This window comes from Pseudophryne corroboree, chromosome 6, assembly GCF_028390025.1.
Source record: "Pseudophryne corroboree isolate aPseCor3 chromosome 6, aPseCor3.hap2, whole genome shotgun sequence".
NCBI lineage: Eukaryota > Metazoa > Chordata > Amphibia > Anura > Myobatrachidae > Pseudophryne > Pseudophryne corroboree.
The window spans coordinates 225,928,222-225,953,726 of NC_086449.1; the positions used below are offsets into that span (position 1 = coordinate 225,928,222).

A 25,505-nucleotide genomic window follows, 5' to 3' on the forward strand; every position below is an offset into this window, starting at 1 on the left:
TGCAGTGCCACTCCTAGATGGGCCAGGTGTTTGTGTCGGCCACTTGGGTCGCTTATCTTAGTCACACAGTGACCTTGGTGCGCCTCTTTTTTTCTTTGCATCATGTGCTGTTTGGGGAGTATTTTTTTGAAGGGCCATCCTGCGTGACACTGCAGTGACACTCCTAGATGGGCCAGGTGTTTGTGTCGGCCACTTTGGTCGCTTATCTTAGTCACACAGCGACCTTGGTGCGCCTCTTTTTTTCTTTGCGTCATGTGCTGTTTGGGGAGTATTTTTTTGAAGGGCCATCCTGCGTGACACTGCAGTGCCACTCCTAGATGGGCCAGGTGTTTGTGTCGGCCACTTGTGTCGCTTAACTTAGTCACACAGCGACCTTGGTGCGCCTCTTTTTTTCTTTGCATCATGTGCTGTTTGGGGAGTATTTTTTTGAAGGGCCATCCTGCGTGACACTGCAGTGCCACTCCTAGATGGGCCAGGTGTTTGTGTCGGCCACTTGGGTCGCTTATCTTAGTCACACAGCTACCTCATTGCGCCTCTTTTTTTCTTTGCGTCATGTGCTGTTTGGGGAGTATTTTTTTGAAGGGCCATCCTGTCTGACACTGCAGTGCCACTCCTAGATGGGCCAGGTGTTTGTGTCGGCCACTTGGGTTGCTTAGCTTAGTCACACAGCTACCTCGGTGCAAATTTTAGGACTAAAAATAATATTGTGAGGTGTGAGGTGTTCAGAATAGACTGAAAATGAGTGGAAATTATGGTTATTGAGGTTAATAATACTATGGGATCAAAATGACCCCCAAATTCTATGATTTAAGCTGTTTTTTAGGGTTTTTTGAAAAAAACACCCGAATCCAAAACACACCCGAATCCGACAAAAAAAATTCAGTGAGGTTTTGCCAAAACGCGTTCGAACCCAAAACACGGCCGCGGAACCGAACCCAAAACCAAAACACAAAACCCGAAAAATTTCCGGTGCACATCACTAATTCTCACACACAGGATCATTTGGGGAACACACTTACAGTATCATGTTCCATATGAGCTTCAGAATGCAAGCAATAATACTAAGAAATCACATATTTTTTTAAATTTATTGAGCAGTTCATAAACATGAATCAATATAAAGCTGTGTTTGCAATTATTGAACAAATATTTAAAAATTAAAAATGAAATGCTCTATCACAAATAAAGAAATTAATCATAATGACAAATAAAACACTGCTATAAATACAGCACATCTCACCCAAGCCGTCTGATCTGAATTAAATAAAGCAAATGTTAGCAACAGCTAAGGTCGTCCATTAACTATATGATTGACACAGGCATGCCTGCACAGCACTGGATGGAGTTATATTCATATTTACAACATGACACAAAACATACATCTCTAATAACATACATTGCAGTTAACATTGATAATTACTGATCCGGTGTTTTGGATGGCTTGATGGCAGATTTCAGGAATCACAGTCACAGAGCAAGCAAATGAGTTTGTAATAGTTATATAGAGCTTTCCTGGATTTTCTAGTATATCGTCCACACAATAAAGCTCTAGTACAGGGGTAGATTTGCTAGAGGTGAACATGGTTTAGTTGAAAGGTGAAGCATCTTGATACCATTTGGTAAATAAATGGCTATACTGTATACTGTATAACCTATTAACGATCATTTAGTAAGCAGGTTCATGATCTAATGTGTCTTTAGTGCAAACCTGTAGCAAAATAGCATGCACACCTTTACTGTATAATAATAAGAGTAAGACATTGCTTTGCAATTTCATAGACATGGTAAGTATTTCATTTGCACTAACACGCCAGGAAATGTATTTATTTATTGTTTGCTTCATCTAATATTAGATTTTATCTGATAGCACAGCACATATCAGTAAAAGATAAACGTAATACAGTAATTATCCTCAGAGAACATTTTTGTTTGTAATAATTAAAATTAAAAAAATAAATAATGAATAAGTAATATAAGTATTAAAACAATTTTCTATCCAAATCGGAATTTGCTGGACTTTTGCTCTCATATACACTATACTTAGTAACCATTGACCATAATAAAAGGAAGATGTATGCAGCAGAGCAAACAGAGTAAACAGCAGAGCTCAAACTAGTGTTTCTTTCCCCAACATATTTAGGGGTCTATGTTTCAAAGGCACATACGGCCAAAATCCTGCAAAACTGTGAGCTCGCTCAGGATATAGAGCATCTGCCTATTTATTAAAGCCAACCCATGGTGATGAGTGATGATCATTATGCCTTTCTGTGATGCTCCTATAGTACTCCTGCTGCCATCCAATGGCCAATGCCATCTCAGAACATTATCAGTCAGTAGTGCCCACAGGAGAAAAAAAATCTTATTAAAATGAAGCATTTTTGTTTTCATTTTAATTGTAAACAATTTGCTTGTTTCCCCTTTTATTCTTTTTTTTTCTTTTTCTTTTTTTCTTATCTGGATCTGGAGTGGCTCACAGAGGCGATGACTAACAGATGACTGCTGGCCTAGCCTGAAGTAAGGTTACCTCTGCCAGCCAGCATCGCTAGGGACATCAGCATCAATCAGCTGCCTTGATGACTATTTATAATCTTCATTTAAGAGGAGTCTTTATAAATGGACTCATTAGACTTTTTGTCATTGTTGAGGGGTACATGTAAAAGATGAACATATTGCAACAATGGTCACATGTCAATGAGCACAGTAAGTTGATATGAATAACGGGGGTCATTCTGACCCGTTCGCAAACTGCTGCACAATACGCAGGCGCATCATTGCCCAGCGACGCAACGACAAGAAGAACGAAGAAAGTGATCGCTACCGCGATCGCAAGAAGATTGACAGGAGGAAGGTGTTCCAGGGCATCAACTGACCATTTTCTGGGAGTGGTGTGGTGAATGCAGGCATGTCCAGGCGTTTGCAGGGCAGTGTCTGACGTCAATTCCAGGAACTGACAGGCTGAAGACATCGCAGCGGGTAAGTAACTCCAGAGCTACTCAGAAACTGCACAAAATGTTTTTGCATAGCTCGACTGCACAAGCGTTCGCAGCCTTGCCATGTAAAAAACCTTCCCCCACAGGCAGCGTCTAGTTGATCACACGGGCAGCAAAAAGTTGCTACGTGCGATCAACTCGGAATTACCCCCGACATGAGTAGAGATAAGTTAAATCTCTCAGGGTGGCAGATGTACTAAGCCTTAGAAAATGATAAAGTGAAGAGAGATAAACTACCAACCAATAAATTCCTGTTATTTTTTTCAAACACAGCTTGTAATATGGCATTTAGGAGCTGATTGTCTGGTACAATAGTTTATCTCTCTCCAGGTTATCACTCTCGAAGGCTTAGTACATCTGCCCATGGTTTGGTGGCAGAACAACCAGTTTTGGAATAGGTGCACAGTTCTGGTGGAAAAAAAATCTTTAAGACATATTTTGTAGACTACATATATGGAATTAATGTGTGCGCACTGTAGAGAAAGCCATTTTAAGGTCTGGACTCATATTCATGAGAATGCAGCCTATCAATTTGTTATAAACTAGTGACATCATTCAAGAACAAAGGAGCAAATCCAAAAACTGAACAATGTGTGTAATATTTATTTTGTTAGAAACTGTTGTTATCTTTATCACCTCAAAAAAGCTTGAATAGTTTCTCTCAGTTACATCATATCTCTAGATGCCTGCAGCTTGGGTAGCGGAGCATATGCACCGGGTTAACTGCAGGAGAAAACTGGAATATAAGTGTCTGCTTTACTCCAAGAAGTCTGGCTTGACAGTGATAGTACTGTAGTAAATGCTAACGTTACAACAATCAATTAATATACAGTTTATTTGACACTGTTATTAATAAAGCATTTGCTTTGTAAAAGGGAACTAAAAGCAGATGTAAATACAATATGAATGTATTCATTAGGTTCAAATACATAGAAATGTAAAGGGAATTATCAGTATAAAAGCAAATATCAGTGTAATAGTGTGTATAGATTGCAGCTACCCCAATAGTGGGGTACACACACACACACACACACACACACACACACACACACACACGCCTCTAAATGAGTGGGATCTCTGCTATTGTGCATAGTCTTAGAAGGATTTTCATGCTTTTATCTCATCTAAGGGATGCTATTGGCCAGTGGAGTATTTCAGTGAGTATCTTTTATTTGTTACCCGTTTCAAATTGTGACTCCTTTTACCCATGAAGAAGTCCTGTGCAATGGACAAAATGCATAGGGTATTTGGTGGTCCGACCCCTCTGTCTATACCAGGACCTCTACAATCGAGCTCACACCTGGTGGGGTGGCTGATGGAAATCGCTCTACATATATCCTTGTATGGTGATGGTTCTGTGTAACACCACTTTTCTATGATATAAGAAGGATCTTTTAAATTTATATTTTTTTCTGAATGTTATGAATAGATTTCAGATATTCTACTAATAAGAGTCTATTTTGTTGTGTTTGGGATGTCTTCTCTGGTGAGGGGAGATCTTTAAGGTTGCCAAATTTACCTGCTGCACATATTGGTGCTCCATTGAAAAAATATTTCCGTTTTGGAGTCTAATCGAGATCATTTTGTCCCAGGGATTTAAATTCCACAAGTGATCCATCCCCTTGTGTATTTTTCTTGTGGTGAGTGAGGGAAGCATTTACACAAAAAAGCCCTTAATGTACTTTAACCATACTGCATGTCTCTTCCAGTCTCAGTTCCTCCTCTCAAGAGTAAGAAGTTGTGAACGCCAAATGCACCCCAGTCACCCTAGGGCCGTGAATGGAAGAATGTTTAGTGCTCATTTGTAGTAGAAATACACTATGGCCCTCATTCCGAGTTGATCGCTCGGTAATTTTCTTCGCATCGCAGTGAAATTCCGCTTAGTACGCATGCGCAATATTCGCACTGCGACTGCGCCAAGTAATTTTACAATGAAGATAGTATTTTTACTCACGGCTTTTTCTTCGCTCTGGCGAACGTAGTGTGATTGACAGGAAATGGGTGTTACTGGGCGGAAACACAGCGTTTTCGGGGCGTGTGGATAAAAACGCTACCGTTTCCGGAAAAAACGCAGGAGTGGCCGGAGAAACGGGGGAGTGTCTGGGCGAACACTGGGTGTGTTTATGACGTCAAACCAGGAACGACAAGCACTGAACTGAACGCAGATGCCGAGTAAGTCTGAAGCTACTCTGAAACTGCTAAGTAGTTTGTAATCGCAATATTGCGAATACATCGGTCGCAATTTTAAGAAGCTAAGATACACTCCCAGTAGGCGTAGGCTTAGCGTGAGCAACTCTGCTAAATTCGCCTTGCGAGCGATCAACTCGGAATGAGGGCCTATATTTGAAGAAACATAAGCGTGCCAAAATTGTGTTCACAATATGTCCAACTCTACACGAGTATCATCAGTATTCTTCCCCTTTGTCCTTCACAAGTTCTGATGGGGCTTTTCAGTCATATAATTCTAAGCAATGCCCAATAAGTGATGTAGGCAAATGAAGTGATGTTTTTTAGTGCTCATTTTGTTTCATTCTTTTCATCAGCTCTAAATCTATCCAAAATCACTTCTGACAGTGGGTATGATCAGAGCCGCTTCTAGGGGGCAGGGGTGGCAGCTAAGGGGTCACATGCCCCGGGGGGCAGCATTTAAGGGTGTCCAAGATGGTCCTCTTTAAACACTACCCTACTCATGTGCCAATGTGGCATCACACCTCCTTGATTGACAGGCAGCCCCCCCGGCATCTGTCACATAGCGTTAGTTTTGTTATTGTCTCTCCTGGAGCAGATGTTGCCGCTAGCAGCTTGATGAGTGTCAGTAAGTAGAAGGACGGACCTTGCACGGAATGTCAGGAGCAGAGCTGTGGTATTTCCTAGGTGAGTTCCGGTGGAGGGGCTCATTCTGGGGGGACATTTTTGGCTGGGTAAATGGAGGGGGGCCTCCATGGGATGTCCAGTGGGGGCTGGAACTGCTGTGTGGCTCAACTGGGCCTGAGCTTCCTCTGCTGGAAGTCCTACCTGCAGGTGACTCTAGCACTGGACAGACCCCACAGTGTCTTACTTTCAAGCCAGTCCAATGGCCTCTCAGCCCCCAGCAGCCCAGCTAAACCAGCTCTGCAGTGTGACTTCTGCACATCCCATTATTTGTCCCCCTTTGTGATTTATGTATACCTCACTATTTGTCACCCTCCTCTGTGAATTAGGTGCAACCCATCTTTCACCCCCTATGTGACTAAAGGGCACCCCATGATTCACCCCTCCCCCTTTACCCTCTGATTTAAGAGCACTCCTTTATCCCCAATGAGATTTAGATGTACAAAATTTTTTGCCCTTCCAGCTCTGTGCTATATGTTCAGGGGATGGGGAAAGTGTGTGTGGGGGTGGGGGTGGGGGTGGGGGGGGTGGAGGGAGAGATGTGCCAAATTACTGCCTTGCCCTGAGTGACAGAAATCCTACTTTCAGCCCTGGCATGGTTCAAAGATGGCTGCAAATGCCATCATAGCTGCTATTTAGTATGCAGCAGCTGTGCAAAAATATGCAAATGTCACAGCTGCAGGGATTTGTATTGGGACACCCACTGCCTACATGGATCAATGAGGACTTGCTTCACTGCTTTTGTGAGTATGAAAGTGGAGAACTAGGGCAGTGTGGGGAAGTGTTTTTTAAACAATTTCCAAAAATATTTTTTGTCCATTTTTTGTGTTTATTTTATTATTGTTTTATAGATGGACTACAACGCGTGCAGGACCTTAACTATTTATTAATCATTAACCACATACCCACCACTATCAGTGGTGCTGGTGTTCTCACAGAGGGGGTACTCCATTTTTGTGGGCCCAACTTTCTTAGGAGATCCAGCCTCAGGCTAAGCAGTTTGAAGGTGGTTGACTTTATGGCGGGTGGGGGAGGGGGGGGGGGGCATGCTGTGTGTCTCCCTGCTACACATTAACCCCCAGTTGGTTCAGCCTGGTGCTGGTTATTGGAAAATAAATAAAACCCCATACCCCAGTCAGTGGATCTGGTTAATGGATTGACGTTACCGGCAGGGTCAGGGAATTGCCTCATAGATTTATGGAGGCCCTAACCCAATATTTGCACATAAATATACTTTTGCTCAATTTCCTTTGTACATTTGTGGCATTATGCATCCATATCTGAATGAGACCCACAGTGAGAAAGACTGCTAAACAATTTAGAGATGGGGCAGTCTGGAAAAACAGATCTAGTTTTTAACATTTCTTTTTTGGAAAATTTAAGCAAAGAATTCAGAAACAAATTAGTTTCGGGGATTCCAGATAATAAATCTCATACTTAAATATTAAAGCCATGCATTTGTAATTTGCACTCACTGCTGTTAGAATCCACCTTATACTTATATCAAATATCAGTTTATACTGAGTCTTCATTTTGGACTCATGTCAAGCTTCCATAAATAGTTGTGTTTTTAAAATTATTTGACTGTATAAGACAGTTTAGCTACACTAAGGTTCTAATATTACCTGACACCTTTACCCGCCAAGCGTGTGTGGCCTTAATTTGGTTTCTACCCAGCTTGCCTCAGATCATACCCTGGCCATGACTAGAGCACAAATTATTGAATCATGCAACACCTCGTGCCAGCTTTCAGTTCTGCACTTTGATCGACCATTCGTGAATCTTAAAAAGGAAATCATGCAAACATGTTTTTATACAGTAAGTAAAAAAACAGATCTTACAGGAAGCAGCATTATTCATATATGTCATTATATTACCAGGCTCACAGGTGTTGTACACAATTTTTTTCATTTTCCATTTCATTCCTTAAATATATAAACAAGATCTAAATTAAAATTAAAACACCCAGGAGCCATTTCATTATTTTAAATATAGCTGTATAATGCCGGTAAACTAATTAATTGCATTTTAAGGTGCAAGATGCATTCATTCTACTACTGGTTAAAACTTTAATAATATATTAAATATATATAATATTTTATACATAATTTAATATTTTAATCAGAAGTACTAGAGATTAAAATCAATCTTACCATCCTCATCTGCAATTAGCCTCTCCATAAAAATGATAGTAGCAATGGGTACTTTAAGTTTTAGAGACATTTGTTCACTTTAGATAGATAGATAGATAGATAGATAGATAGATAGATAGATAGATAGATAGATAGATAGATAGATACGAGTAGTAGTGCTGAAAAGGTATGAATCTTGTACAAGTGAATGTTCTTTTTCAGATAAAATATTCTTTGTGAAGTTAAAAAAGAAAGAACACAAAAAGTTTCTGGCCTCTTGGCAGTGATTAAACAAACACAAGGTATTTGGCAGTGTTGGCAAATAGAAATATTGTGCTTCTTTTTGTGCTAATATTAGATAGCTTATTCTGGTATTGCCATATACTGTAAGTGTTGCAATCCCCTCTATAAATTATTTATGTTTCTTTAAAATAGATTATACTAGGTACCAGTACATAATTCATTTTTCATTAAGGTTTTCATTTGAACAGCTATAAATAATGTACAGTGCATTAAAGTCTCGTGCAAGTACCATGGAAACCACAGTCACATTACATTACTCTAGAATGCTCAAATCCCTGGCCACACCCATCACTCTGTTCTGCCATCCAGTTAACCGATTGTCTCAGACTAAATGTAAAATGTACCAAATATGACAAAGTAACCAACCAGAGTCTAGATATCATTCATTTATCAAATACATTCCATAAAATTATAGGTAGAAAACAATTGGTTTCTATGGGCAACTTCTTCGCCTGTCCCCTTTAGAAGTTAACAACCAACCAGCTTCTACCTATCATTTTATACATTGTACTTTATAAATGCTAGCTAGAAGCTGATTAGTTGCTACAGGCATTCCCCCCTGGGAAATGTAATATTAATGGTAGAAACACGTTTGTGTCCTGGTAGCCCTCTAAGGCTGCTTTGCCGGTTGGTTTTGCAGAGTCTCACTTGGAAAAGCTTCACCTTCATGTAAAAAAGATACATACAGTAAAGTAGCTGTTAAGAGTAGTCTTTGTGGGATTTCTCCTTCCAACTAATTCTAAATTTGTCTTCAGCAAGGAAGCATTGTTGGAGTTTATGTAGTATTAGTCCGTGTGAAAGTGTATGTTGCTCTAATGAAATAAGTATTTATTGTTATATTTACTTAATCTCACCCAAAAGTGTATGAAGGTTTAATTACTGACATTGAACAAGGTTGAAAATCTGCATTTAAAATACTAAGACAGCATTCAGGTGGCCCAGGGGAAATAAACAGTAATTAGCTTTTATCTTTCTAGTGCAAGTTACACAGTGAAAGAAAATATCTTATTGGTTATTAAGGTTTACTGCATATTTATCACTAAAATGTCATGTTATTAAATAAGCCCTAATGACGGGTGTGGTATAGCTCATAGACAGTTAAAAGATAGACAGTCATTAGTTAGACACTATATGGTCGACAGTCAAACGTCAGACAGGGTCAAAAGTCAGACAGTCAAAAGTCAGACAGGGTCAAAAGTCAGACAGGGTCAAAAGTCAGACAGTCAAATGTCAGACAGTCAAAAGTCAGACAGTCAAAAGTCAGACAGGGTCAAAAGTCAGACAGTCAAAAGTCAGACAGAGTCAAAAGTCAGACAGTCAAAAGTCAGACAGTCAAAAGTCAGACAGGGTCATAAGTCAGACACACAAAAAAATTATTTTTTTTGTGTTTTTAAACATTTTTAACCCAAAATTGGTAAAATTTGTCCGCTCGCCACGCTTCGGGCTCGGTGTCTCATTCCGCTCCACTTCGCTCACCACAACTTTACTAAAAGTAATAGTTTGTGTGACATGGATAGTAAATGAGGCAACAGTTGTAAAAAACAGAAAAATCAAACATTTTTTTTGTGTCTGACTTTTGACTGTCTGACTTTTGACCCTGTCTGACTTTTGACCCTGTCTGACTTTTGACCCTGTCTGACTTTTGACCCTGTCTGATTTTTGACCCTGTCTGACTTTTGACCCTGTCTGACTTTTGACTGTCTGACTTTTGACCCTGTCTGACTTTTGACTGTCTGACTTTTGACTGTCTGACTTTTGACCCTGTCTGACTTTTGACTGTCTGACTTTTGACCCTGTCTGACTTTTGACCTTGTCTGACTTTTGACCCTGTCTGACTTTTGACTGTCGATCATATAGTGTCTAACTAATGACTGTCTATCTTTTAACTATCTGTCTATAGACAGTAACCCCTAATGACATGGGATTGGTTACTATATATATTTACTGTAGTTTAGTACATTTGAGCAATGATCAGCTTTCCTCTTTGGTGGTGTGAGTTATGGCAATTAAATCTTTGTTTATATGTTATATATTATATTGTGCAGTTACTAAATGATCCTTAGTATAACTAGTAGTATATTTTTAAACTTAGTAGTTTATACAATTTTTTCTACAGTTTCTTTAGATTACTTTGATCAAAGGACAATAAAATGCTAAAATAAATAAATAAATGCAACACTTATGTAATATCATTAAAAGTAGATTGCTTCTGATAGCTTTTTAGACTTTTAAACTTTCTTGAGTGGTAAAGACTGTGATAAAGTGAGGAGTTGCTTGCCCTGTGAGCCATTCAGCTCAGGTCAGACATCTTACAGTGGTTCTGCACGGACAGAACTTCTTCCAATGCACTGGCCTTCGCATTCTTATGTCTTATTATTTCATCCCTGTGTAGGTATTCACATGAGGACAAGTTCTCGTGTCTCCGGAAGTCGAAGCGATATAAGGCCTCCACATACCAGGGCAGTGGATGCAAGTAGAATAGGAACCACCTTTGTTATGCCAACAAAAGAGGCAAAAATGGAGTTTCCAAATATGGCTGCTAACTTGCATAGACCGTTTAAGATACCAAATGCTGTTGCCCTGTTAGAGAGAAATTGAAAAGTAGAATTATGCAAGTATGCAGAATATCAACATAAACAGATATATACTTGAAAAACCAGGCATGGATTTCATTTATGTAAATGCTGAAGTAACATAGTAATAATTATTGTACAAATAAACTGTGGTTCTAGCTTTAATTTGAAATGACACTTCTTGTGTCCATTTATTGTATAGCATTAACTTATGGGAAGCTTTATGATTAGATCCTCCTTTGACATATCAGGGTTGATTTATTGTCTCATGAATAGTGGCTGCATCTGCAATTTTCTCACAGCGCATGTGTCTGAGGCTTTCTAGGGTGGTCATATGAATATCTGCGGCTCTGCTGGCTATACAGAGTAAATGGCGGAAACTGGACGGCTATGGGGTGTTTGCATTTAGGACAAGTATGCCACATCATGCAGACAGAATTGTGCACTATTCATAGGTTAGTATGTGTAACGTTCTTGCTGATAGGGCTGACAATGATGACAGCTGCTCTCACTAGCAGATGTATAAGGCTGGAGAACTACATAAGCTGCCCACCACTCTAAATACATGGAGAAATCAGCAGCTATTTTCAAGCACACAATGCGCCCACTTTGTATGCAATTGCGAATGAGCCCCTTGATATGTTTTTGTTTTAAGCTACCTTAAATTCATACATTTATATCAGTGTTAAAAATATTTCATGGGGTTCAACCTCAAGTAACATAGAAACATAGAATTTGACGGCAGAGAAAAACCACTTGACCGATCTAGTCTGCCCCTTTTTTAACCATATTGTTACCTCAAACCCTATTTGATCCTTATTTCTATGTAAGGATATCCTTATGTCTATCCCATGCATGTTTAAATTGCTTGACTGTCTTAGCCTCTACCTCCTCTGATGGGAGGCTACTCCACTTGTCCACTACCCTTTCTGTCAACAATTGTTTCCTGAAGATTCCCCTGAAACTACCTCCCTCCAGTTTCAGTGCATGTCCTTGTGTTCTAACACTTCACTTAATTTGAAGAATATCTCCCTCCTGTACCTTGTTAAAACCCTTGATATAGTTGAAAGTTTCTATCATGTCCCCCCTTTATCTTCTCTGCTCCAAACTATACGTATTAAGATCTTTTAGTCTTTCTGGGTAAGTTTTGTGATGTAGGCCATGCACCGTTGTAGTTGCCCTTCTTTTGTACAGTCTCTAATGTACACCCTTTATGTAAATACTGTACACTAGAGCCAGACAATCGTTTTGGCTAAGCCAATACTCATGAGAAGGAAATGTAATGCCACCAGGGAACTTTAGAACCTAGCAAGTAACAAAGATCCCCAGGCCCAGCTAGGCAGATATCAGTTAGAATGTACAGCAACATTTAAAAACAACACAACTCTAATACCTGTCATGATTTTCTTACTTTCTAAATGTCCCTGATTTACAGTAAACCATTTAAAGGGAACAATGTGGGTAAAAAAAAAAAAAAAAAACATGCTCACTTTTCCTTGTACCTCTATGAGGTATGAGAAAAGCCATGCAAGTATATTCTATGTGAATAACCTGCATAACAGCGCCATGGCAGGTTCTGCAGGAATGATGCGGCTCTTTGAGTCTGCTCCAATATCTTAGCAACTGTAATCATTTATATACAAGGATTCAGTTAACATAACACAAGCCACTGGGCATGGTAAATGGCATTACCTTTTATTTGTAGGGTACAGTTCCACTGTAATAACATCCAGGGCATTCCAGGCCGCTATACTGGTGCCACAGAAAAGGCACTGCCAGCCAATCATTGCAGATTCACTATTACCAAAAAACAGGAAGAAGCAGCAAACTGCAGAGATCAGCATGGACCCAGCTGCAGAGAACACAAAGATGAAAGTTAGGAAATAGGAAGTTCTTTCCTCAAAACGAACACATATAAGAGATTTCACCACAAAGACAGCTGTGTGTTCAAGCATCAGTCTGCTGTGCCATGTGGCAGCACTTGTCTTCAAACCCTGCTTTATATTACACTAGGTACCGAAAAGAAGATACAGTATAAAGTGTTTCCTGATTTAAAAAAAATTATTTTAAAATAGCTGCCTTACTATATTGTATCTCAGACAGCAGAATATAGGCAAAAGCAGAAACTGGATGTGTACATTTTTGGAGTGTTCTTTATTTCGTTTCTAGTATATTTACATACATAATATAACACGGTTTGAGCTATACAGCGAGCCATGTGGCCCGGCTTAACCTAGAAATAATACTAGACTAATTCTGCCCCCATGTATTTCTATGTGTGTATACTGTATGTCTGCATACTTACCAATCATCCTTATCCTTCCAATTTTGTCCATTAGGAGTGCTGAAATTATATTTCCAGGCAATACTGACAGACTTCCCAGAAAACTGACCAGGTAAATCAGAAAATCATTATCTTCTTCAAAGTCAATGTGACACCCCTCTTGATTATGGAATGTGGTGTTTATTAATCTGCTGTCAATGAATCTATGCTTATAGATATCTGTAACAACAGTATAAAAAGTGGCATCAGTGAAAACAAACACATTATATAACCCCTACTGTAGATTATAACGGGATGTACTTAATATCCGGGTGGTCGGGATCCCGGTGGTCAGAATACTGACGCCGGGATCCCGACCGCCGAGAATGCCGACAGCTAAGCCAGGGCTATTCCCACTCATGGGTATCCACGACACCCATAGAGTGGGAATAGAACCTGTGGCGAGCGCAGCGTGGCGAGTGCAGCAAGCCCGCAAGGGGACTCGTATCGCTCACCGCGCTGCTGGCATTCTGCCGGCCAGCATACCGGTGTCGGTATTTTAACCTCCGTGATCCCGGCCACTGGAATACCGTCCCCAAGCCATTATAACAAGGGGGGCTAATTCAGACCTGATCACTGCTGTGCATTTTCGCACGGCGGGCAATCAGGTCTGAACCACAATGCGCAGGTGCGACGGTCCGCAGCGACGGGGAGCACTGGGATGCGATGGGATGGTGCGAAAAATCTGATTGCCACGGCAATCGCAAGGAGATTGACAGGAAGAGGGTGTTTGTGGGTGGCAACTGACCATTTTCAGGGAGTGTCTGGAAAAATGCAGGAGGGACCATGCGTTTTGTGGGAGGATTCATGATGTTTTTGCAGCGGCTGGGTAAGTCCTGGGCTGTGCAGAGACTTCACAAACTTCTGTTTGTGCAGCTGCACATGCGATCACACACCTGCACAGCAAATTACCCCTCCCCTGTAGGCGGCTACTACCTGATCGCAGGGATGCAAAAAAACACCCTAGCAATCAGGTCTGAATTACCCCCAATGTTAGAAGTTCTGTGAAGTTCTGTTTGAATTTGTTTTATCAGGATACACTCAATGTACAACAACGCATAGTAGGTTGGTGCTTTATAAATGAAGGATAATAATAATAATAATAATAATATACCATTATGTTAACACTTGTAGTGTATGTCTATTAAATTGTATTGCAATGTAGTAAAAGGAATAGAGTAAAGTGAAATTCTCAGAACACTGAAATGGAGCAGGTCATTCCACAGAAGAGCAAAGTTAAGTCAATACAATCTTCAAATCCTGTGTATTGGAGTGGCGAATATAAGCTTTCTATCACTTGGGGCAAAGACTCAGCTTGGTGCCCCCATCATTTCCCCCAGTCTCAGGACTCAAAGGTACAGTATGTATTGCTGCCTGTACCGCACCCACTATAGAGCATCCCAGTGCCAGTGATACAATATATATAGTATAGCAGTGACCACCATGCAATTCACAAAGCAATGCAATAACTGCCATGTAATACAGAATGCAGCATATAATACACAGAACATAAGTGACCACCACATAATACAGAGAGCTTCACAGTGATCACAATATAAAACAGAGAGCATCAGAGTGACCACTATATAATACAGAGAGGATTACTGTAACCGACATGTAATACAAAGAACATCATTGACTGTCAGACAATACACTAAGCATACTCGTTGTGGATGTACTCTTAACTGATAGTATATATCCAACAATTGTAAATAGATATCCATTCTATAAATATACCATTAAAATAACATGAAATAAATGATACTTTATCTACTTCAGAGCTCTTGAAGACGAGATAAACTGTGAAATGGTATGTTGATACAGTTCAGTGTTATGAATAACCTAACGACTATATATAGGCTAGATCTCCGTGAGCAAGACAAAAAACATGCCATTAATTGTTGAACACATTAGGTTTATTAATAGTATCTCAGTAATAGAGACCAGACTATCCATGTCTGCCTCTAGTTGCTGTATTCACTGTGTTAATAGTATCTGCTGTATAACAGATAGTTTGTTTCATTTACCACATTGATACAGTTGCTATTTGCATTCATTTTCATATAAGAGCCAATTCAAAGTAACAGAGTTATTTCCAGTACCTGTAACAGCGTAACTCCTGTTTTCTGAGAATGGCAGGGCCAGGGTCTGTGTCTTCTGACTCAGAGTTCCCGGCCCCAGCAGAGTGAGCAGCCCGGCCCTCCTGCATAACCTGAGGGTTACTCAGATGACATCTGATGCATTGTCTTCGGTCGCAGCAGAGGATCATACAAGCATGCATGAGGAATTATCAATCAAAATGAAACTTACTTATTTTAACGTAACATGTGCATAGATTAATGAAATGCTGGCTCCAGTCAGGCTCCATAGTTGAGTGCCATCTACATAACAGTCACTGATAACGTTGCAGCTCCCCTCTTGATCCCAGGGCTGCCAAGAGAAATCCTGGGCCCTGGTACAACAATTTTGTGGGCACCCATCCCTCCCCCGGAGGTGGTGTGACCACAGCATGCGAGAGGCATGGCTACACCTCTTTGGGGGGGTGTCTAGCACATGAGAAGCAGTCACTCACAGGAGCATGGCATGTCTCCCAGCCAGGGCAGTAGGCCGCCCGGCTGGGCCCTTTCCAGTGAGCATGTCCTAATCACAGGAGGCAGAGGCCTGGGTCCCTCCATTAGACCTGGGCCCAGGTAATTTGTACCCTTTCCCCCGCTCTCTTGGCGCCACTGCTTGAGCCACCCATTTCCATCAACTATGTCCTTCTCCACAGCTGCGCCCCTGGTGTAATGGTCAGCATTTCCGCCTCACAAAACTGCAGTCATTAGTTAAATTCCTCAACGAGGACTAAAATACGCTATATGGATTTGATATATTCCCCATGTATTTCAATGAGATTCCTATAGGTGATCTGGTTTCATCTCACATTCTAAAAGCCTGTTTATAGGTTAACAAACCTCTGACAAAAATTGACTCTAGTGCGTATGTGTGTCAATGTGATGTGAAATATAGATTGTAAGCTCTACTGGGGCAGGATCTAAATACTCTGTGTAAAAGGCATGCACTATATCAGTAACAGCTAATAGATAAATAACATGTAGCCTTGGAAAGACCTGCAAGTGCCCTGGATCTTTCTATGTGGCTACTGTTGTATTTGTGCAGTCCCGTGTTGCTGCATTTAAAGAGCTGGGATGACAGCAGTGTGGGTTTGGTTAACCTCTTTAAGGGTGCATCATGTGACAGCTGTGGCTAGCTATCGTCTCAAACATACTTACTATACAGTATTACATATTGGATGAAATCTCTAGCGCACAAGTAGATGAGGTCACAGACAAATGTAATATATGTTTATGTCTGCACCGGAAGACTGTAAAAAATGAATGTTAAAATTGTGCGTGGAGTTCTCACTGACTATGCTCAGAATACTGGATACTGAAGCGATGCTGCTTTTACAAGTAATGAAAAAAAATCTAATTAAGTATATCGTGATGTCACATGACCACTTCATAAGTGAAATATGAATCATGCTGGAAATTAGTATAACATAGCCAGTGATAGAGTAAGATGATATGGGGCCCTGGGCTGTACATGTACAGTGCATACAGCCCAACACGTGGATCTCGGTGACATGTCACACATACATTATGAGTTACTGCAGAACATACTCTCTATATGCAACTGAGGAAATAGTAAACTGTATTGTGTAACCTTATTCTTAGGATTCTATGTAATGATAACACTGTAACTGAGGGAAGATTAAAAACATACTAAATGTTAATGTTTTAAATAGGTTACCCTACGAGATGCATTAAACAGAAAACCCTATATACTGCTCATACATTGGCGTTTCTATAATGGGTGCAATGTGTGTGGTGCACATGGGCCCCTGGGTCCAGGGGGGGCCCACACCGCACACACTGCACCCATTTTAATACAGTGCATCCAGAAAGTATTCACGGCACTTCACTTTTCCCACATTTTGTTATGTTACAGCCTTATTCCAAAAAATCTTTTTTCCCCTCAAAATTCTACACACAATGGGGTATATTTACTAAGCTCCCGATTTTGACCGAGATGCCGTTTTTTCATCAAAGTGTCATCTCGGTCAATCTCGGTCATTTACTAAACACTAATCACGGCAGTGATGAGGGCATTCGTAATTTTTTGCTAGTTCAGGTAAAAAATTACGAATGAATACACCATCGGTCAAATTACGCCTGTTTAGATACGAATCTCGGTCATTTACTAAGCAAAAAAACACAAAACACTGCCGTGAAAAATTACAATTCGCAAAAAAGTCCTAAAAAAAAACAGACCTGCTTTTTTTATTCGTGATTTGAGATGCATGCAGGGATCCATGAGATCCGTGCATGTATATCAATGGGAAGGGGTGGGAAAGTGTTTTTTGTTGTTAAAAAAAATTGCGTGGGGTCCCCCCTCCTAAGCATAACCAGCCTCGGGCTCTTTGAGCCGATCCTGGTTGCAGAAATATGGGGAAAAAAATGACAGGGGTTCCCCCATATTTAAGCAACCAGCATCGGGCTCTGCGCCTGGTCCTGGTCCCAAAAATACGGGGGACAAAAAGAGTAGGGGTCCCCCGTATTTTTAAAACCAGCACCGGGCTCCACTAGCTGGACAGATAATGCCACAGCCGGGGGTCACTTTTATACTGCGCCCTGCGGCCGTGGCATCAAAAATCCAACTAGTCACCCCTGGCCGGGGTACCCTGGGGGAGTGAGGACCCCTTCAATCAAGGGGTCCCCCCCCCCCAGCCACCCAAGGGCCAGGGGTGAAGCCCGAGGCTGTCCCCCCCCATCCAATGGGCTGCGGATGGGAGGGCTGATAGCCTTTGTTGAAAAATAAAAGATATTGTTTTTAGTAGCAGTACTACAAGTCCCAGCAAGCCTCCCCCGCATGCTGGTACTTGGAGAACCACAAGTACCAGCATGCGGCGGAAAAACTGGCCCGCTGGTACCTGTAGTACTATTACTAAAAAAATACCCAAAAAAACACAAGACACACACACCGTGAAAGTATAATTTTATTACATACACACATACATACATACTTACTTACCTTAAGTTCCCACGCAGGTCGGTCCTCTTGTCCAGTAGAATCCAAGGGGTACCTGTTGAAAAAATTATACTCACGAGATCCAGTGGTCCAGGCTCCTCGGCAAATCCAGGGTTAATCCACGTACTTGAATAAAATAAAAAAACGCTGTCACGACCACGAACTGAAAGGTGACCCATGTTTGCACATGGGTCACCTTGCCCCGAATGCCAGAAACCCACTTTGCCTTCTGGCTAAGTGGGTTTCTTCAGCCAATCAGGGAGTGCCACGTTGTAGCACTCTCCTGATCAGCTGTGTGGTCCTGTCCTCACTGACAGGCAGCACACGGCACTGTTACAATGTAGCGCCTATGCGCTACATTGTAACCAATGATGGGAACTTTCTGCCCTGCGGTTGACCTAAAGTGACGTCACCGCTGAGCAGAAAGTTCCCATCATTGGTTACAATGTAGCGCATAGGCGCTACATTGTAACACTGCCGCGTGCTGCCTGTCAGTGAGGACAGCAGCACACAGCTGATCAGGAGAGTGCTACAACGTGGCACTCCCTGATTGGCTGAAGAAACCCACTTAGCCAGAAGGCAAAGTGGGTTTCTGGCATTCGGGGCAAGGTGACCCATGTGCAAACATGGGTCACCTTTCAGTTCGTGGTCGTGACAGCGTTTTTTTTATTTTATTCAAGTACGTGGATTAACCCTGGATTTGCCGAGGAGCCTGGACCACTGGATCTCGTGAGTATAATTTTTTCAACAGGTACCCCTTGGATTCTACTGGAGAAGAGGACCGACCTGCGTGGGAACTTAAGGTAAGTATGTATGTATGTGTGTATGTATTTAATAAAATTATACTTTCACGGTGTGTGTGTCTTGTGTTTTTTTGGGTATTTTTTTAGTAATAGTACTACAGGTACCAGCGGGCCAGTTTTTCCGCCGCATGCTGGTACTTGTGGTTCTCCAAGTACCAGCATGCGGGGGAGGCTTGCTGGGACTTGTAGTACTGCTACTAAAAACAATATATTTTATTTTACAACAAAGGCTATCAGCCCTCCCATCCGCAGCCCATTGGATGGGGGGGGACAGCCTCGGGCTTCACCCCTGGCCCTTGGGTGGCTGGGGGGGGGGGACCCCTTGATTGAGGGGGTCCCCACTCCCCCAGAGTACCCCGGCCAGGGGTGACTAGTTGGATTTTTGATGCCACGGCCGCAGGGCACTATATAAAAGTGACCCCCGGCTGTGGCATTATCTGTCCAGCTAGTGGAGCCCGGTGCTGGTTTTAAAAATACGGGGGACCCCTACTCTTTTTGTCCCCCGTATTTTTGGGACCAGGACCAGGCGCAGAGCCCGATGCTGGTTGCTTAAATATGGGGGAACCCCTGTCATTTTTTTCCACATATTTCTGCAACCAGGATCGGCTCAAAGAGCCCGAGGCTGGTTATGCTTAGGAGGGGGGACCCCACGCATTTTTTAAAAAAAAATTACATTGTTTACTTTAAAAAAAAAAAAAACCCCAGCACGGATCACACAAATCCGGCCGAGATTGATTGTAAAAAAAAACGGCAGTGTTTTGCTAATCACTGCCGTTAAATTAGGTAAAAAAACACGAATGACATCGACATCGGAAGCAAAGAAAAACACGAATACGACAGCTTAGTAAATTAGTCGTAATCCATTCAAAAAGTTGCAGTTTTACACTGTCGATGTCATTCGTGATTGAACTTTGACCTTTTTTCGGAAATTACGAATCTTAGTAAATAAACCCCAATGAGGGTAATTCCAAGTTGATCGCAGCAGGAAATTTTTTAGCAGTTGGGCAAAACCACGTGCACTGCAGGGGAGGCAGATATAACATGTGCAGAGAGAGTTAGATTTGGGTGTGGTGTGTTCAATCTGCAATCTAATTTGCAGTGTAAAAATAAAGCAGCCAGTATTTACCCTGCACAGAAACAAAATAACCCACCCAAATCGAACTCTCTCTGCACATGTTATATCAGGAAAGGGAGTGGAATGCTCATTAAATATTCATATAATATACAGGTTGAGTATCCCATATCCAAATTTTCTGAAATACGGAATATTCTGAAATACGGAATTTTTATAGTGAGAGTGAGATAGTGGTTTTCTGATGGTTCAATGTACACAAACTTTGGTTAATACACAAAGTTAGTAAAAAATATTGTATTAAATGACCTTCAGGATGTATATAAGGTGTATATGAAAAATAAATGAATTGTGTGAATGTACACACACTTTGTTAATGCACAAAGTTATTAAAAATATTGTATTAACTGACCTTCAGGCTGTGTGTATAAGGTGTATATGAAACATAAATGCATTCTGTGCTTAGACTTATGTCCCATCGCTATGATATCTCATTATGGTATGCAATTATTCCAAAATACGGAAAAATCCGACATCCAAAATACTTCTGGTCCCAAGCATTTTGGATAAGGGATACTCAACCTGTATATGCATATATATGATCTATTAACTTCATATCTGAGAAACAAATATGTTCTGTATGATAATTACCAGTCTAAACTGACAAAGTAAAAATGAGCTTGATCCGTGGTCAGGAGACCGCCGGTCACAATACCGGCACCTACATCCCGCCCGCTCACAATCCCGATGCTCGTCATGCTTACCAACAGGGACTATTCCCACTCATGGGTGTCCACGACACCCATAGAGTGGGAATAGAACCTGTGGCGAGCGCAGCAAGCCACCGAGCCCGTCACGCATACCCAACCCAACTGAAGATGTGTCGTATTAATGTTGTACAGTTGTAAGGGAAAAACGGTGTAAGTTGTAAACTAGACATAGCAGTAAATTCATGTGATAGCTGTAAGTAGATATATACTTACCTGATACTTTACACTGGTTTAACCACATTGGATAGCACTGAGTTACTGAGGTGACCCCTGGATATATAAGTGTAGGTCACTGTTGTGTAATATAATTCTACTGCCTTATTGCCTCAGTGCTACCCAAATTTAAAGGATTGTATCCACATTGTTTTGAAGGCTTTCATATATATATATATATATATATATATATATATACACAGTTGTATCTGCCTTTCACTTTTACTGATTGTTCCTTGTGGTTACGGTGAAACAGGGGGAGTCTTTACTTACCAAAGAACATTAATACATTTATTCATAAAAATACAAGTGAGATTGCAAGTGGTTTTATATGGAATAATATATTAAATATAATATACATAGTATATTGGCATTAAGATAAGCAATATTCATCGGTGGGTTTTCCCAGGTAGGCCCCATCATATATAAATACTTGTGTGGAGGTACTTAGTTTTAAAGCTAGCTTATTTGTTAAATTTGTAACTCATTAGCCTGGTTATATAGAGTTGGTTACATGTATATGTAAGTAAACATTGGGATATCTGACTTTGGTTCAATCATTAATTTATGATATTGAATATAAAGTATCTGTGATTATAAAAGGGCTAACAGGTCACAGTCTTGATTTAATTAAGCAAGTTCCTTTCTTACCTGTGTTGTAGAAGTATGAGGCTTTTATGGTGCAGTTCTTAAAGATGGTTCCAGGTGAAGTAACGTCTTCAAAGAAGCACTCATCAAAGAGACAATTCTCAAATGTTACATATTTAAGTTTCATCTTGTAGAACCTGAGAAAATAAATGTTATGTTTATTAGAAAACAAAAACAAAAGTAGTCCTGGAACAGGGAAGTCGGAGGGTTGTAGTGTGATCATTTGCAGAATGCAATATTCTAACTACTGTGTAAACACTGCAGTCAATGCAACTGCCATGGGGCCCTGTCCCAGAGGAAACAATGGCCCAGATTTATCAAGCCTTGAAGAGTGATAAATTGCACGGTAATAAAGTACCAACCAATCATCTCCTCACTGCCATGTTACCGGCTGTGTTTGAAAAATGACAGTTAAGAGCTGGTTGGTTTATAGTTTATCACCGTGCAATTTATTACTCTCGAAGGCTTGATAAATCTGGACCAATGTGCCTTAAAGTCATACCACACTTCAGGTGAATTTTTATTTAGGGTAGACCTCTAACAAAAAAAGATACTGTTAAGTCATGCCTGGGGTGGGGGTGTCAATATGTTATGTTCCTTAGTGGATTTTAAGTCCCAGTTCGCACCCAACTACTCAGTCCTCTCTGATGAATACCCCTAGGTTGGCGTGCAATCTAGTGGAAGGGACATGTGGCCTCTCTCACTAAGGTCAGGCCTTAACTATAACTTCAAAACAAACTTACCAAGGCAGTTATATGAATGTTAACAAAGTGAAGACAAATGAATGTACATATAAAATACAGACCAATGTATACCTACTATCATTGTCCTAGTGAAAATCGGCTGTGCGCACAGGAAAAGGGAGAGTTGTGACATTACATGGGGACATCGAATATGGTCTAATGTGCCAGACTGCTATTAATGCAGCAACTTTGGATAATGCAGCAGACATGCAGTAGCAGTGGGTATGATTTCAAGAAGATGCGTAGAAGGACCCATTTCAATTCTTATGGGGCCAATATATTTCTACTTAGTAGAAGCTCATAAAACAACAATAAGAGGTCCAAGCTTAAAATATATATCCATTTTGAGTGAAGTCACCATCTAAAGCAGAAAGTTGTCCTGCTCCAACAGTCACTAGCATCTATTATATAGAGTAACATAGTAACATAGTTAATGTGGTTGCAAGAAGATAATTTGTCCATCGCGTTCAACCTGTAGTATAAATCGTACAGTATTCTGTATACAACTATAGTGTAACTATAATTACCTGGATGGTGTTATGTTTTAGATCTAACATTACAAATTGCGTGTTTCAAAATACAATAATTTTAAATGCTCTATCCTTGCATATCTTTTTCAGTTAGAAATGTATCTAATCCATTTTTAAACATATTAACTGAGTCCATCATTACAACCTTCTCTGGAAGAGAATTCCATATTCTTACTGCCCTTACTGTAAAGAACCCTTTCCTATGCTGGGTATGAAATTTCCTCTCTTCTGGGGGCGTGGCCTGGCTGGCAATGGGAGAGGAGGCATTTTCTATGGGCTCCTGTTAATGGGCCGAAATAAGCTCTAAAATCACCCCTTTTGGTACCCTGGTGCCCCCTGCACTTACCCCACTGCCTCTGTTCATATCAAACCGGCTAGGGGAAACGTGCTGCGGAGTCGGAGGGTGGCCTTGGCTGCCCTTGCGGATTGCGGCCTTCCCCCTCCCGTGAAGCCGGGGCCTCAATTTCTGCACGTCGCGGGGCCGGGCTCCGGGGCCGTCCGTGGGACCCGGGATTCACATCTCCCCCCTTCCGGAACGTTGGTAACGGCCTACAGTGGCCTTATCACCTCTGTGGATCCTTCCAGCGGAGCTGTGTGACTGTTGAAACGGGCCTGCGGCCCCCCCCGCTACCTCCTGCCGCCGCGGCCTATCACGCACCCTGCAGCCGGGGCCTAGAGTTCGGGGACGACCCGGCCGTGGGCTCCGGGAGCGAAACGCGGCCGCGACGGGCTCCCAGTGACCTCGGATCTTCCCCATAAGCGTGGCTGGACACCCCACAACACCCTCAGGGAGCTTCTGTGCCACAGGCAGCCCCATAAGGGGTGAAAGTGAGAAGGGAAGCTGCTCCATAAATGCTGCAGCGGCCATCTTGGAATCCTGGAGCTTTAACTGGGAAAAGCATGTGCACACCTGCAACCATAGAAGTCTCTACAGCACAGCCAAAAAAGGCTGCATTGCCTTCAACACCCAGCCAACCTGGAATACTGTGAGTACCTGCTGTCACCACAGCACCTATTTTTTATCTGCACTCCTGCACCATAAAAAACCCACGACAGGAACCCAGAGTCACCATTTTACTTTCTGGCACCCAGTCAGAGTAAAGAAAAGCCGCACTATACCACACACTCCTCACCTCGACAGGAGTCCAGATTCTGTTTACACCCCCGCCGGCGACGGCTATGGAAATGCTTTAATACCAACCATGAGTGACCGGGCCACTGATTAGGGGGTTGGACTGCGATCTGCCCCGACAGCGGAGCTGGCGCCTGGAAAAGACGCGGTCTCAGCGTTATGACATTCGGATCCATACATCCCAGTCCTATCCTTAAGACGACTCGCAAGATGATTTAACGCAAAAATAATAATATACTACATGTGCCATAGCCAAATGGTCGGATTCCATATATAACACTCTGGCACCCCAGCCCCGCGGTTGGAGGATCGGACCTGACCAGATTACTTGCTAATTAAACGGGCTCTCGCCTGTGTCCTCCCATCAATAACTTTTATTCCCCTTTTTACCCCCACTCCTATCCTCCTTGTTTGATACATACCACTATGTCCAAAAACAAAAAAGCAACACAAGCTCCGACCAACTTCTTTGGCTCAAAGACCAAGGGCCCACAGAACCCCGCCATGGCCGCAAGCTCCCCCCCCTCCCCGTGTTTCTCGGAAGCGGGTATCGATCCCCAGATACAGGCGGTCATGTCGAGCCTACTGGAGGGAGTGCAGTCCGCGTTCAAGCAGGAACTCTCGAACGCTATAGCTGAATTTAAATCGGACCTTACAGATCTCGGTAACCGGACGGACGCATTGGAAACAAAGACAGACGATCTCTGCCGCTCCCAACATCGCATTGACAGTGAACTCGCTAGATTGCACGAGGAAATGGAGACCCTCAAGGAGCGACAAGAGGACCAAGAAAATCGCTCGCGTAGAAATAATCTGCGCATACGCGGCATTCCAGAATCGGTCCTCGGCCCATCGCTACCAACATTCTTGAGAGAATTCTTCACACACTTGGTACCGGACCTTACGGTCGAAGAATGCCTCTGCGACAGGGCACATAGAGCACTCCGGGCAAAACCATCTCCCGCCCAACCGCCCAGGGATGTTATCGTCCGTTTCCATTACTTCCGCTCAAAGGAGAAAATTTTGTCCTCCGTTCGAGACTCACCGGAGATCCTGTTCAAAGGCACGCAGTTGCAGATCTTTCAGGACCTGGCACCCTCCACCATCCAAAAACGGCGAGACCTCCAGCCGGTCACTCGGATCCTGCGACAACACCAGATCAGATACAGATGGGGATTCCCCTTCCATTTACACGTCTCGATTAATAACACTATCCACTCGGTCAAGACCCTAACCCAAGGACAGGAACTGTTGGCAAAGCTAGATCTCCTCCCAACATCAGCTGAAGACGACATGGCGGCCTCATCATCTAAACCGCCACACCCTCTGCCC

The 25,505-nt window shown here is 42.0% G+C and overlaps 1 protein-coding gene across 2 annotated transcripts in view; it reads right to left on the reverse strand.

Moving 5' to 3' along the window:
* Positions 1–1,069: 1,069 nt before the first annotated feature.
* SV2B (synaptic vesicle glycoprotein 2B) overlaps positions 1,070–25,505 on the reverse strand; it is a 348,297-nt gene continuing 323,861 nt past the window's right edge. For both annotated transcript variants that reach the window (XM_063925737.1, XM_063925736.1), the window contains 4 exons: positions 21,772–21,905; positions 13,175–13,372; positions 12,562–12,721; positions 1,070–10,876 (listed from right to left, as the gene is read on the reverse strand). In XM_063925737.1, the coding sequence (XP_063781807.1) occupies positions 10,693–10,876; positions 12,562–12,721; positions 13,175–13,372; positions 21,772–21,905 (676 nt within the window). In that variant the 3' untranslated portion in view covers positions 1,070–10,692. The remainder of the gene's footprint in view (positions 10,877–12,561; positions 12,722–13,174; positions 13,373–21,771; positions 21,906–25,505) is intronic.